General features: G+C 35.7%; 1 protein-coding gene across 1 annotated transcript in view; it reads right to left on the reverse strand.

Moving 5' to 3' along the window:
* The window catches only part of LOC109842800 (protein CUP-SHAPED COTYLEDON 3-like), a 2,294-nt gene extending 1,463 nt beyond the window's left edge, over window positions 1–831 (reverse strand). The window contains 2 exon segments of the mRNA XM_020411687.1: window positions 1–228; window positions 303–831. The exon segment at window positions 1–228 is cut by the window's left edge and continues 13 nt beyond it. Of these exon segments, the coding sequence (XP_020267276.1) occupies window positions 1–228; window positions 303–525 (451 nt within the window). The 5' untranslated portion in view covers window positions 526–831.

Here is a 15,431-nt window from a genome sequence, read left to right on the forward strand (position 1 = left end):
GCAGCACCCACTTAGTCTTCTCACCGCGAGGCGCTCGTCCTTTGTAAAACACAAGCGTCTTCTTCATCCCCACAAGAGCACCGGTGGCCGCAGAGTGAACCTCCCGATCCTTGCCTGTCGCCTTCCAGTAACCGGCACCGGTCGCCCGATTAGTCCTCAGGCCAGTTGGGTACTTCCTATCCCTCAAGCTGAAGAAGTACCACTCCCTCTCCCCCATTTTAGCTACATCTGAAAATAAAAAATAATAATCAAAACATAAACAATAAGTGCAAATATAATCATGTACATAACGCTTTTGGTACCTGGGAGTTCCCAAGGCTCACATCTGTTGAGATCAACTTCAACAATGTCAACACCACAAAACCCCCCCGTGAAGACTTTGGTGGCTAAATAGTAACTGATGAGCTCCTCATCAGTTGGATGAAACCTAAAGCCGGGAGGCAGTTGGCCTCCTTGTTCACCACTAATCATTAGCTCTTCATTGAGCAGCTCCCACATCACTTGTTCACTACTCATGGCATTCATCAACTCCACCTCACTATGGGACAAGAAGTGAGGAGTTTAGCTCTTGTGCTGTGTTAATGTAGACAGCAGGGGAGAGGAGCTATATATATATATATAGCTATAGCACTGAAACTGAAGAAGGCTGGGGAGTTGAGTTCAAAAATTAAATTAAATTAAAGGGCTTATATAGAAGGTAGAGAATTGGGAGAGGGCAAAAGGCCAAAAAGAGCCTTGAACAGGAAATCGGGCAGAGATGAGATGAGAGAGGGAGTAAATGCGAGGGGCTTTGGAGATTTATGCGTGAAAGAGTGAGCATATTTGGGCTGGCTGGCTGGCTGGCTGGCTACAGAGTCCAACAACAAAAGGATAGCAAGCACAAATTATTGGTTTGGGCGCTGTAACTGCTAACTTGTAGCCGCACCAACAGTACCCACACTTTAATGGGATCAGATGCTAGATATATATTGTACACGCCAACTGTACATATGTTAAACTTGGGGTGTACATGTACATGTACGTATTTACGCAATGTTGTATTGAGTATTTTTAATGTACCTGCACTACTTTGAGTGGTTTAAAGTTGCAATGAGTATTGAGATTTTAGGTATTAACATGAGCTGGAGGAGCACGGGATTGAACTAGGGAAACGCAAACTCTGATGTTTTTCTTCTCATTAGGTGAGGTTTATCGATCTGAATGAATTAAACCGAACAACAGAGGGAATTTCGATCGTCTTGATCGGATTTTACAATATATTATATGATCCGTTGTTGTATAATATTAGAAGATATTATATAATTCGTAGTGTTTACTAAAGAATCGTATTCAATGTATAAATTTTTTTTGGCTCACTAAATACTTTTCTTAGAAAGAAACAAATTCCCGAGGAGGGAAACAAAACCAACAACTATAAGCCAAACATTGAAAAAAAATAAATTACCCTCAAATAAATTTACATACATGACAAGAGAATCCTATGCTATAAGAACCAATTCCTGAAGTCAATAGGGGTGAAAGGAAACTGCAATTTCACCAAAGAATGAGTATATAACTTAATCTTATCTGTCACCAAATCACTGGATCGAGGGTGGTTGTTGAAAACTAGATCATTCCGAGCAACCCATAAGAGCTACATAAAAACAAAGTATAAAAGCTTTCATGATTTCCCATCCACCAATTTAGGCTTACCACCATTCCGTTGGATAGTGAGATCAACAATTGAGGAAGGGAAACATATATACAGAGAAGCTCAACCATTGAAAAATTCGACCCCAAACTTCCCAAACCCACATGCAGCAAGTTAAATTATGTAAACAAGCTTTGAAAACTCCAGAGAACCTTGGACAAAACATATGAACCAGCGGCGAGGTGATACCTCTGCTTTCAAGAAAAACTTCGCCTGGAATACTGTCAAGAAAGCAAGCCAACTGAAAGACTGAATATTAGGTGGAGTATAGTTTTTCCAAATTAATCTAAGCCAAACCGAGGAGATACTAGTTGTGTGGGACTCTAGAACACTGATTGCCATTTTGACAACATACACTCTTTTAATCCAATGTCCACTGAATAGAATCCTTCCTATCTGCCATGATCTGCACATCTGCAAGCAGGTTCATCAAATTCTCAAATTTCTCTTCCTCCCAAGCAAACAGACTCCTAAGTGAATGCACCGACGAATATCACCTTCACCAGAGGCGTAACAATCTTTTACTAAGCACCATTTGTAAATGAAATAGTGTTGATAATAGTGTATTGTAGTGGGTTTTAGTCCCACATTGCTTGTGAGAACACACCTCACACTCCTCTATTTGTATAAATACATGTGCACACTCAATATTCAACTCAAGGAAAATTTACCCAAGATTCTCTCTCTCTCTCACTTTAACATGGTACCAGAGCTAGGGCAATTTCCCTTCCAATAAAATTTTTTAACGCTTATGCATTCTTTTACCAAATATTGACATTGTTGCTTTGAAGCCGTTTAACGTTTTTTTTTACGTTCATCTGCCAGATTTTTTAGCCTTGCCGCTTTGCGGCCTCTTAACGCGTTTCACGTTCTCGTTTAACCTTCGGGTTTCATTCTAACATTCAGGTTCTATTTTAAATCTTCGGGTTTCATTCTAACATTCGAGCTCTATTTTAACGGCATTGCTGTTTCAAGACCGTCTCTCGGTCTCAAATTGACGGCATCGCCATTTCAAACCGTCTCTCGGCCTCAAACGAACGGCATTATCTTTTCGCAGTTAGTAACGGTATCGCCGTTTCAATCCATCTCGACGTCTTAACGTCTCAACATTGCTGTTATGGCTCCTTTAGAGAAGATTCTCAAACCACCTTTACCCCTCAATGATCAAAGTGACTGGGCAGGGTAGTCCACCATAATCACCAATGCCTTGTGTGGTGCAGGTTTGCTTAATCATCTCACCAATACGGGACTAGTTCCACCGTCCATCAGCACTGTTGCTTCATCCAGTACTATTGCCTCTGGCAGTGATGATGTCGATCTTCAGACTGCTCGTGCTCTCTATGTTAAGGAGAGTTCAGACTGGCAATTGTAGGAATTTCTTATCATGGATTATCTCACTCGCTGTGTTGGCTCTAGTCTCACTGTTAAGATTGGATGGCTTCCTTCTGCTCGAGCCATGTAGACTCATCTCACTAAGCGTTTCACTGAGTGCTCGGGTGCACGGGAGGCATATCTTCTGCAACGCATTGCTCTACAACGTAAAGGTAGTTCATCTCTACAGTCCTATTTTGGACAAATGTAAGTTTTTTGGACAGAGTTACGCTCCATGCTTCCTGGACGTAATTCCACATATGAAGACTGGCTAGCCTGATACGAATGGCATGAGGTACATCAACTGTTTCATTCCTTTCCTGAATATTCAACTATTGCTGATCAACTACTTCATCAGCCTCAATTTTCGACTTTGGCCTTAATTATGGGAGCTCTCACTGCTTATGAGACCTGGCAGCAGACAGGACGACTCAATATATCAACAGACACTTCTACCTTTTCACTCGAGACTATTCTGTATGTACCTATTACTGCTCCAGTTATGAATCATACTTCTCCACAAGCTCCCTCTCTACAGGCTCGATCTAAGCTCTCTTACAAATATTACAAGAAGCAAGGACACCGCATTGAGACATACTTCAAGCTTCATCCTAGGTTACGTTTCTCAGGTACTGGTCGTGGTCGGCGACCCCCTCAGTCTCAACCATCTTATACACCAGGATTACTAGCCAATGTTATACCATCTACTACTTCAGACTCTACTATTCAAGCTATTGAAAGTCTTTGTTGTCAACTAAATATTTTTCAGCATATCACCTCTACATCCGCTGCACAACTCTCTAGAATGTATTTTGCTGGTTCTTCAGCTAATCCTTTGGTCTCTGATATGAATGATCTCCGGATTTTTTACTCTGGATGTTCCTTTCATATGACTTGTAATACCTCACTTTTATCCTCTGTCTTCATTTCATCCTCTTTTCCCCTTATCTACACAACTGCTAGACAATCATTGTCCATTACTCAGTGTGGCTCGAATACCCCCACAAAATGATCCATCTGGTCATCTAACACTTGGTCCTGTTTATGTGGCTCCTCAGTTGTGCTTGAATTTAATTTCTATTAGTTCTTTATGCATGGCGGGACTATTTGTCTTATTTTCTTCTGATACTTATATTGTACAGGATCCACAGACGGGCAAGACGGTTGGGGAGGGTCGTAGGAGGCACAAGATGTATTTTTTGAAATATCTTCACCTTCAAGAGTCCATACGTCCACTTTCTCTTGTTGCTTCTGTTCGTTCGTCAAAACCCTCTACCTAGCTTCCTGCCAATTTATGGCATAGACGACTTGGTCATGTGTCTAATAAAAGGCTAGAGAGTCTTATTCAGTCTGGAGTACTTGATCCTGTATCATCTAGTTCTAGTATTGAGTCATGTACCGGTTACAAATTGGCTAAATTCACTGCTTTACCATTTAAAATGAGTACATCCGTATCCACTTCCTTATTTTATTTAGTACATTCTGATACTTGGGGGCCAGCTCCTTTGCCTTCTTTATCTGGCTACTTATATTATATTAGTTTTATCAATGATTTCTCTCATTTTACATGAGTTTACCTACTTAAGAATCGCTCTGACGTACTTACTGCTTATCAAGCCTTTACTGCTATGATTGATGCAGCATAAACATATACCCAAAAATTACAAGTACACAATCAATCAAGTTATAGTATAAAGATATCGATACCACGAGGAATGTGATTTTAAGAGATTATTAGAATTAGTTCTTATGTTGTGTGCATGACAAAATAGGATTAAAGAATAAATGTGAGAGTAGAGAGTTATGATGAGTGAGAGTGATTATTGTGAATATATGCAAGTAACAATAAATTGAATTTTAGAGATGACAAGTAAGAATCAAAGAATAGAATAAAAAGCAAGAAAGAGAAAAATCAAGAAAATAAAAGATGGAGGGTTCAATTAAATATGAGAAATCTAGAATTGAATCCACTAGCTAATCTCAATTATTAAATACAAACTATTCTCTTTTTTATCATATTTTAATTTAGATTTATTAAGTATAGACTATCAAACCATTTAAGGAAAGTATAACCTATTAAATTATCATCTAAGTTAAAATAAAAATCATGATAAGAACAACAACAAGATAGTAATCCTAGAATTCATAAGTATAACTTATCAAACCATTTAAGATAAGCATAGATTATCAAATTCTTCTTCTATCAATTAGTTCTCTAGTTGATTATCCTAATCATGATCATTTTAAGTGTAAAAGAATAATTCATACAATATAAAGGAAATTAGACTAGTTTCATACAATTCTAAGATTACTACAAGAATTAATTTCACACCTTAAGAAATAAAAGTAAGAAGAAAAAGAACTAATTACAAAAAAAAATTTAAACTATGAACAAGAAATAAATCTAACTACAAAAAATTAAAATCTAAACTACAAAATAAATTATAAAAATTAAATACAAGAAAATAAATCTACTCTACAAATTAAAGCGTAAAAAGAAATAAAAAGACAAGAAAATAAATCTATACTACAAGCATGAATGTAAATCTAACTAATAAGATTTAATAAAGAAATTAATAAAAAGAAATAAAATAGAGAAATAAAAGAAAAGCAAACCTTCAAATTGCTCTTCATCTCTATCTTCATCATCCAACAAAGAGAAGACAAAAAACTTTAAAGTGGAGAAAAATTCTTTTATTAATTGTAACAAAAGTTATAAATTTAGAAGGTCTTCTTAATTAAGAGTAACCCTCCTCTCCAAATAAAGTTACAAAATTTTTTATACCACTAACCCTTCACTCTCTACCCCTATTTATAGTAAACATCAGTGAATGAGAGTCCTTAGATTGAAATCTTATCCAAAAATAATAAATTTTAGCCTTTGAATTGTAACCGTCTGGTTGATGATATCGATGTCAGCATCGATAGGCATATCGATGCTGGCATCGATACGGGCATCGATGCTGGCATCGATGCCCCTATCGATACTGGCATCGATGTGAGGTCCTCTCCAATGTGATGTTCGCAGCTCCTCTTGTATTTGGGCTTGGGTTTTTGGATTTTGGCATTTTTTTCTTCTTGGCTTTAGCTTTGGTATTTTTTTTCTTTTTAGCTTTAGGCTTTTGGACAATTTGACATTTCTTCTTTTGGCTTTGGCATTTCTTCATTAAATCAAGGGGCCTTTGTTGAGAAATGAGATTTTTAGGATTTATTCTTCATTAACATGCATTTAAAGATAAAAATAATTATTAGTGGTATATTTATTTATGTAAAATAGATAATGAGGGTATAAAATTATAATAAAATATGATTATCAAATACCCCAATACCTAAATATTTGCTAGTACTCTATCAAGGAAATAAAAAGAAAATCCTAACTCACTTTCGCAGGAATCACGGTTGTATTTAGCGCTTACAATAAGCCTTTAAACCCCTAGATTATCCTAGTAGACGAGTTATAGTCTCGTGAGGGTTTGTAGTGAATATACCCACAAAATTCAGTCAACTTGCTAAGTTAAAGAAATCAGTAAATAACTAAAATTACTTGATAAATTTAGACAATCTAATTGAAGCTAATTACTACTCAAGAAAATATTTTTATATACAACTCTAAAGTAAATCTCTTAGAAAATCTTTTTTATTATAGCAATACAAAACCAAGTCAAATCTTAGAGATTTAATTTAAAAGTTTTGAAAATAACATGCTAACTCTTTGTTTTAAATAACTTTTAAGCCTCTTGATCAAAAATTGTTTTTAAAGACCATATATACAAAATAACAATATATATAAAAAAAAATGGTTAGTGTTGTGTGTGTGTGTGTGTGTGTGTGTGTGTGTGTATACACTCTTTAATTCTTGGTGATTTTTTTCTACTTTAACGGGCTTTTTAAGTGACCATTTAACGTGTTTTGGGCTAATAAATCCCAATCCAATTGGGCTTAGGTCATTAAGTATAGAGATATTCATTGGGCTTAATTACTCAGTCAACTTAGGCTTTATAAGATAGAATCGCTTTGAATTAAAGAGCTTATTTTATTTTATTTTATTTTATTTTATATTTTTTCGGTGCCCATTTTTCGCACTTTTCTTTTGTAAGGTTAGTTTTTTTAATATATATGTGTGTAATTATATATATAGTCTAAAAAAAATGTGTAAATCAAGATAACCTAAAAAATATTTTTAACGCCAAGTTAAGCATGAAAATTTTTTATTGTTTTTAATTAAAAGTCTAAGTTAAGGCTTAAGTAAAGTATACTACTTTGAAAATTATTTCTTAAGAAATTTATTTAGAGTTATCATAAAAGGTAAACTTGAGTATATAACAAACTAGAGATTAGAAAATTTAAAATTTATCAAATAAATTAATTATTACTTAACTCTATCAATTTGGCAGGTGACAATATTTTTATAACTTTTTAAGGAAAAAGGAGAAAAATGATAAAAAAAAGCAACTAAAAAGGTAAAATAAAGGGAAAAAATAACTAATTCTCACCCCCACACCTAAATTTTACATTGTCCTCAATGTAAATTCTATGATGCACAAAGTAAAGCAGATAAAAATTAAAGAAGTTATATTTGTTCGGTCAACCAAGAACAATGATGATAAAGATCTGTAATTACTGTTAGTATGAGGATGAAGAAATCAAATAAGAGAAAATTATAATTATTCTCTTATTATTATTATTATTATTATTATTTTTACAGATAATGTGGTTTATAAAGAACCAACATCTCCTCCTCTCCGAGCGTAGAAAATTCTAAAAATGGTTTTAGACATTGACCATTTATTTTAAAAATGTTACCATTTTTAGGATTTTTTATCACGACAGCCCCATGTGAGAAAACTTATTTGACAATAAATGGACTTGTCCATCTTGATCTCAATTTCCCAGGAAAAAGATGTAATTTTGAATTATAGAGTAAAACATTTTATCTTGGAGAGAAATTTTTTCTTAAAATTGATTTGTCATGAAAAATTTTGGTTTTCTCTTTATAAAATTTTGAGTTTATATATGCATCATTTCAAATTTTTTCCAACTCATTTATTTGGAGCAATCTATTTTTACCTGCCAAGTCTGAGTCAAAATTCAACTGTTTGATAGCCCACATTGCTCGGTGTTCCAACACCATTAGTAGATGACAAGTTTTTCCAAACACGAGCCTGTATGGTGACATGCCCAAATTTTCATTGAATGCTGTCCGATATGTCCACAGAGCATCACATAATTTTACAGACCAACCTTTTCTGTTATGATTAATTTTTTTTTCTAAGATTTGTTTGATCTGTCTATTTGTGACCTATACTTGACCACTGGTTTGAGGGTGATAAGGAGTTGACAATTTGTGTGTGATTAAATATTTTCTTATTAAAGCCTCAAAAGGACGGTTACAGAAGTGTGTATCATTGTCACTGATAATCGCTCGGGGTACTCCGAACCGTGCAAAAATATTCTCTTTCAAAAACTTGATAACGACCTTGTGGTCATTAGTTTTGCAAGCTATCGCCTCAACCCATTTTGACATGTATTCGACAGCTACTAGAATGTAAACATTTCCAAAGGAATTTGGAAATGGACCCATGAAATCGATACCCCACAAATCAAAGAGTTCAACATATAAGATGGGTTGTAAGGATATCATATTTCTTCTAGTGAATTTTCCTAAAAGCTGACAGCGGTTACAGGTTTTGCAAAACTCGTATGAATCCTTGAAAAGATTGAGCCAATATAGCCCACATTGAAGGAATTTTTTCAGCTATTTTTCTTAGCCCAAAGTGGCCCCCACATGCTTGCTCATGACAAAAGGATAGAACACTCCTAGTTTCTTCAGTAGGAACACACCTCCTAAAGATCTGATTAGGACAGTATTTGAACAGATATGGATCATCCCAGTAAAAGTATTTTACTTAGGAGAGAAAATAGGATCTATCTTGTTTAGACCAATGAGAAGGGATCTTTTTCATGACTATGTAATTCACGATGTCGGCAAACCATGGAACAGATTGGATTTGTAAGAGTTGATCATCTGAAAAATGTTCGTTGATCAGGACGGTTGATGTTGGTGCATTCGGGAGTAGAGAGAGGTGATCTGCTACGGGGTTCTCTGTTCCTCTTCTATCAAGAATTTAAATGTCAAACTCTTAAAGTAGGAGAATCCATCTAATGAGCCGTGCTTTAGCATCCTTTTTGGTCAAAAGATACTTTAGTGCGACATGATCTGTAAAAACTTTGGTTAAAGAACCGATGAGATAAGATCTAAATTTTTCTAAGGAAAAGACTACAGCTAAAATCTTTTTTCTGTGACAAAGTAATTTTGTTGGGCATCGTTCAAAGTCCTACTGGCGTAGTAGATCACATTTGGTTTTTCATCAAACCGTTATCCTAAAACAACACCAATCGCAGAATCAGATGCATCACACATCAGTTCGAAACCGTTATCCTAAAACAACACCAATCGCAGAATCAGATGCATCACACATCAGTTCGAAGGGTAAGGTCCAGTCCGGAATCAGATGCATCACACATCAGTTCGAAGGGTAAGGTCCAGTCCGGTGCATGAATGATAGGAGCTATGGTCAGCTCCTTTTTTAGAAATTCGAAAGCTTTGAGGCACTCAGGAGAGAAGACAAATAATATATCCTTAGCTAAGAGATTGATCAAGCGTCTAGCAATTTTTCTGAAATCCTTAATGAAACATCGGTAAAAACCAGCATGACCAAGAAATAATCTGACATATTTGACAGTTTTGGGAGGAGGAAAGTTAGAAATGAGATCTACCTTAGCTTTGTCTACTTCGATTCCTTTGTTGGAAACTACATGTCCTAAGACAATGCCCTGTTTGACCATGAAGTGATATTTATCCTAATTGAGAGTCACATTTTTCTCCCTACACCATTCTAGGACCAGTTTAAGATGATGCAAACATTAGAAAAATGTGTCACCAAAAATAAAAAAAGTCGTCCATGAAAATTTCAAAAAATCTCTCTACCATGTCGGAAAAAATACTGATCATGCAACGTTGGAAAGTGGAAGGTGTGTTACACAGCCAAAAAGGATGCACCGGTATGCGAATGTTCCATATAGGCAAGTGAAGATAGTTTTTTCCTGATCTTCTAGAGCGATAGAGATTTGATTGTAACCTGAATATCTATCTAGAAAACAATAGAACTCGTGTCCTGTTAAGCGCTCTAACATTTGGTCAATGAAAGGAAGAGGGAAGTGATCTTTCTGAGTGGCTAAGTTGAGTTTTTAGTAGTCGATGCAAACTCACCATCCAGTTTGGATCCGAGTGGGAATCAGCTCATTAGCCTCATTTTGGATCACGGTGATCCCAGATTTCTTTGGAACAACTTGGACCGGACTCACCTATGAACTATAAAAAATGGGATAAATGATCCCATGATCGAGATATTTCAGAGTGTCTTTTCTAACAGCTTCTTTCATCACTGGGTTTAACCTACGTTGAGGATCTCTAGTAGGTTTGGTGTCATCTATCAAATGGCTTTCATCACTGGGTTTAACCTACGTTGAGGATCTCTAGTAGGTTTGGTGTCATCTATCAAATGGATTCGGTGTTGAACAATGGTTGGACTAATCCCTTTGATATCAGCCATGGTCCATCCAACGGCTTCCCTATTCTCTATTAAAACATCTAAGAGAGCTTTCTTTTGACTGGTAGTTAAGTCAGAAGAAATAATGACTGCTAAAGACTCGTTCTCCCCTAAGTAGGTATACTCTAGATTTTCAGATAGAGATTTGAACTCTAACTTAGGGGGTTCCTTTACAGATGGGCGAAACTGGATTCGTGGTTCTATCTCCGAAGGTTCTCATTGCCAGCGAACAGTAGAAACATGATTGACTAGCGGATCTAACTCTAGTTCGTCATCAGAAGACTCCACAAACAATAAGTCAGATGCACTTGAATCTGACTCACACTCTCCCTCTTGTTGCTCACTGGATATTCCCTAAATGAAATTCACTTCCATGGGTTGATCAGATGGATCACTAGGCTGCCTTCCTAGGTTGAAGATATTAAGGTCAATAGTCATATTCCCAAAAGATAGTTTCATCTGACCCGTCCTACAATTAATCAAATCATTTGAGGTGGCTAAAAACGGTCTTCCTAGAATGACTAGCATTTGACTTTTGAGATTGAAAACAGGTTGCGTTTCCAAGACAATAAAATCAACAGGAAAAATAAACTCTCCAACCTTGATCAAAATATCCTCTACCTATCCTTTGTGAATTTTTACAGATCAATCAGTTAATTGTAAAGTGCATCTTGTCTGTTTAAGTTCTCCTACACCTAGCTGTTGATAGACTGAATAAGAAAGGAGGTTGACATTGGCTCCCAAGTCTAGAAGTGCCTTATCAATGTGAGTGTTACCTATGACGCGTGGAATTGTAGGACAACCAAGGTCCTTATATTTTAACGACTTGGGTTTCAAAAAAATTTCACTGAGGTTACCAGCTAAGAAGACTTTCTTGGGGACATTGGTGGTTCTTTTCTTAGTGCATAAGTCTTTCAAGAACTTTGGGACATTGGTGGTTCTTTTCTTAGTGCATAAGTCTTTCAAGAACTTTGCATAAGAGGGGATTTGTTCGATTGCATTTTTCTTAGTGCATAAGTCTTTCAAGAACTTTGCATAAGAGGGGATTTGTTCGATTGCATCTAGGAGAGATATGTTGATCTTGACCTGTTTAAAAGTTTCGAGGATTTTCTCAACCTGCGGGGAGTTATTCCTAGGTTTGAGTCTATCTGGAAAGGGGGCAATGGGCCTATACCTATCTAGATCAGGCTCAATCTCATGTTTAACGTTTTGGTCATCGGAAGAAATGTGTTGGATGAGAGAAGGGGTTTGATCCGGTGGCATTCTAACTTAGTTGTCTATCAGTTTTCCTGACCTCAAAGTGTGAACTGCATTCACATAGGCTGGTTGGGATGAACTGGATCCATTGTCTTTAGTGTTTGCAACAGATTGACTTAGGAATTTTCTTTTCTCTCTCGCTCACGACAGTGGCTAGTGTTGGCCTTCTTGTTTTGATGATGTTTAACAAACAATTTACCACTAATGTTGTTTGTCTAGTATTTGTGTTTTCGTATTTATTGTAGACAAACAACGTAGTTGGAGGTTGGATGGATTGCGCTTCAACGACCATATCAAGAGGAGGTTGGCGGAATAGTGGAGTGAAGTATTGCTATTCAAAGTTCAAGATCCAAGTTCAAGCTTCATCCGCGAGATTACCAAGTAGAGCTTATTGAAGACCAATCAAGCTTGGGTAATTTAGTTTAGGAATTTATATTATGTGTGTTAGTACTTTAAGCTCAATCATATACACACATACACGTTTTGGTTTTTGTATATATATAGTTATATATATACATATATGTTTTGGTTTGATAGTTTTCAAGTTTTACTATGAAACAAATGAATAGAATTGGAAAATACTATTTTGTTTCATGTTTATATGCCTATATATGATTTCACCTTTAACAAGCTTATATTTAATGAAATCATATTTAGTGTTTTGAATATATTGCATAGAATATGCAAATTTATGAAAATATTGTATTTCTAGATTATAGACTTCATAACAACATGTTATATCTTTTATCAAGTCTATACAATCATTTCATAAGGTTTCAAAATGTTGTTTAAGTCAAAATATCAAAATATCAATTTTCAGGTTTTCATGTTTTGGACTATTTTGTAAAATGATGATATTTTTCATTTGGGAAGTCCTTTTTCGAAACCAGTCGTTGTAGCATGTTTATTATCATGTCTACAATCATTCCCCAAAGTTTTACATTTTTTGGAATTTATTTGATATTTTTAAACAGCGTTTTAAAACCAGATATACAGTTTTTTGAGTATCAGTTTTGAGAGGGTATAAATACCCCATTGCCTTCAGCTCTCCACCTAACTAAGAGAGTTTTTAATCAAGTTTAATAAAGTTTTTAACAAGGGTTTTAGTTTGGTTTAAGTGTGTTTAAAAAGCTTTTAAGCAAATTGAGAGTTTGTTTTTGTGATTCAATTCTACAAGAGCTTGAGGAGATCATCTATTGGTGTTTGGGCATTCAACTATTCTCCCTCCAACTCTTGATATATTGAGAAGTTTTCTAAACTCTATTTCTAGCTTTTTTATATATTTGATTATCATTGTTATTAAGCTAGAACTACATTGAGTTTAGTTTTGATTTATATCTCTTTGTTCACACACAACCTTTTGAGCTTATTGTATTTACATTCATAGTATAATTTGGAGTTGTGGGTTTGTGACTAAAAGTTGTGCTTAATTGAGTTCTCACCTTGTTTTGAGAACAATCATTTGTTATATTTGTGCTTATTGTGAGAATCACTTTGTAATACACTTGTACACCGAGTGAGGAGTGTGTGGTGAGAGTCGGGGATCGTCCCAAGAGGAGTGGTGTTGGTTGACGTGCCTAGAGAGAGGTTGTAATCGAGCACTTGAGGGAGACACAGCTAGGTCCAACACTTAGTGGGTGTAGAGTGTGATTTCATAGTGTGAGTTGTAGAGTTTTCGGTTAGCTAGAAAACCGAGTGTGTAAAAGAAGTTCCAGCTTCCAAACCGGATTGTGTTAGTGGATTTCTCCCCGGGAGTGGGGAGCGGAGACGCAGGACGGAAGGTCCGAACTCCGTGATCATATCTTGTGTTTGAGTGTGCTTTGGCGTTTATTTATACTTGTGTTTATATTTCTTATCGCCATTGTCATTAGCTCATTATTTATATGATCCACTATCTAGTTCACATTGTTTACCCCTTGTGTTAGTTTATATATCCTTGCATATATATATATTTCATCATATAGGATATATCTCATTGTTTACATTGCTTATCCTAGCTCATAATTCTTGTGGTATTTCATACTTGCTAGGATAACTTGTTAATTAATTTTAATTGGCATTTAATCGGATTAGATTAGCATAAGACCCTAATCACCCCCCCTCTAGGGTCTAACAATTGGTATCAGAGCTTGGTGCTCTTTGATTTAAGGTCTAATCGCCTTGAGTTAAAGATCCAAGTTAGCTTATTGTGCTAATCTAATTTTGAGCTTTATTTGTATCTTGCTTGCATATATTTTTACAAATTATGAATATGAATGATGCATCTTGTTTAGGCTATGATTCTAGTATTGCTCCTAGATTAGATAATTTCCCCTATGCCCAATGGTGTGTTAGATTTAAACTTTTTGTTCAATCTAAACACTTTGATTTATGGGAAATTATAGATGATGCTTATATTGTGCCCATTTTGGAGAAATCCAAGTGGAATAAGAATGATCATCGTATGTTTACAATGAACAATATTTTGTTAGAATATTTGCTGAATGCTTTTAATTCATCTATGTCTAACAAGTTTGTTCATTTTGATAGTGCTTACAAAGTTTGGAAATTTATAGAAGCACATCAAGGGGACTTGGAGGCGATCCGACAAGCTTTGGAGGATCCCGCTTCAAGTTCATATGGAGCTTCATGCACACGGCCACTAGGCGATAGCCCTAGTGAGGTTTGCGAGTTCGAACCCGATAATGATTTATCTAGTGATGAACTTGCTTGTGCTAGTGAAAAATTATTGCATGCCTATAACAAATTGCAAAATGATTTTAATGATTTAAAAAGCAAGCATGATGTTTTAAAATCCGATCATGAGAAGCTAGTGTCCAAATTTGATGTCATTGAAAATGAAAATACTATGCTTAAAGAAAGCAATGACTTATTAAATTTGGAAAATGGAAATTTGATTTCATCTATTGCTAGCCTATCTCATGCTAAGATTGATGCCATGTTAGAAGTAGAGAACATAAAGAATGATACAACTTCTTTTATAAATAACTATTTATGTTCTACTTCTAAAAATGCATATGTGCCTAAAAATGAGGATTTGCAAGCTTGTGAGGATGAGGATGTTGGTTTGAAAAAACTGGGTTAGCTTGTTGGAAATTGTTTGGTGCGTTGAATGGAAGTGTATTTCCCCTAGGGAATTGTGGGTTCAAGGTAGGAATGAAGTTTTGATTTTCGGGAGGATTTCCGGGAGAATTTCCTTGATTCCATGCAAAGTTGGGATGATTTCTCCAACCTGGATTGTAGGTTGGAGAAAATGGATTATTTCTAGGACGCTGGAATGTAGCGTTCATCTGTTCTAATGCATTGTTGTTTTCTAGGAGAGGACATTCCTCTGAAACGTGCTTAGGAGACTGATAATTATGACATCCTAGGGTAGAAACATGATTGATTTGAGCTGGAGCTCGTTCCTTAATTTCGAAGGCTTCTAACCTCCGCAGAATCGTTGCCATCTTCGCTTCAGAAGTAATGTTTGACTCTAGGGAAAGACCACTAGACTTAGATTG

This window comes from Asparagus officinalis, chromosome 5, assembly GCF_001876935.1.
Source record: "Asparagus officinalis chromosome 5, Aspof.V1, whole genome shotgun sequence".
In the NCBI taxonomy this organism is placed as follows: domain Eukaryota; kingdom Viridiplantae; phylum Streptophyta; class Magnoliopsida; order Asparagales; family Asparagaceae; genus Asparagus; species Asparagus officinalis.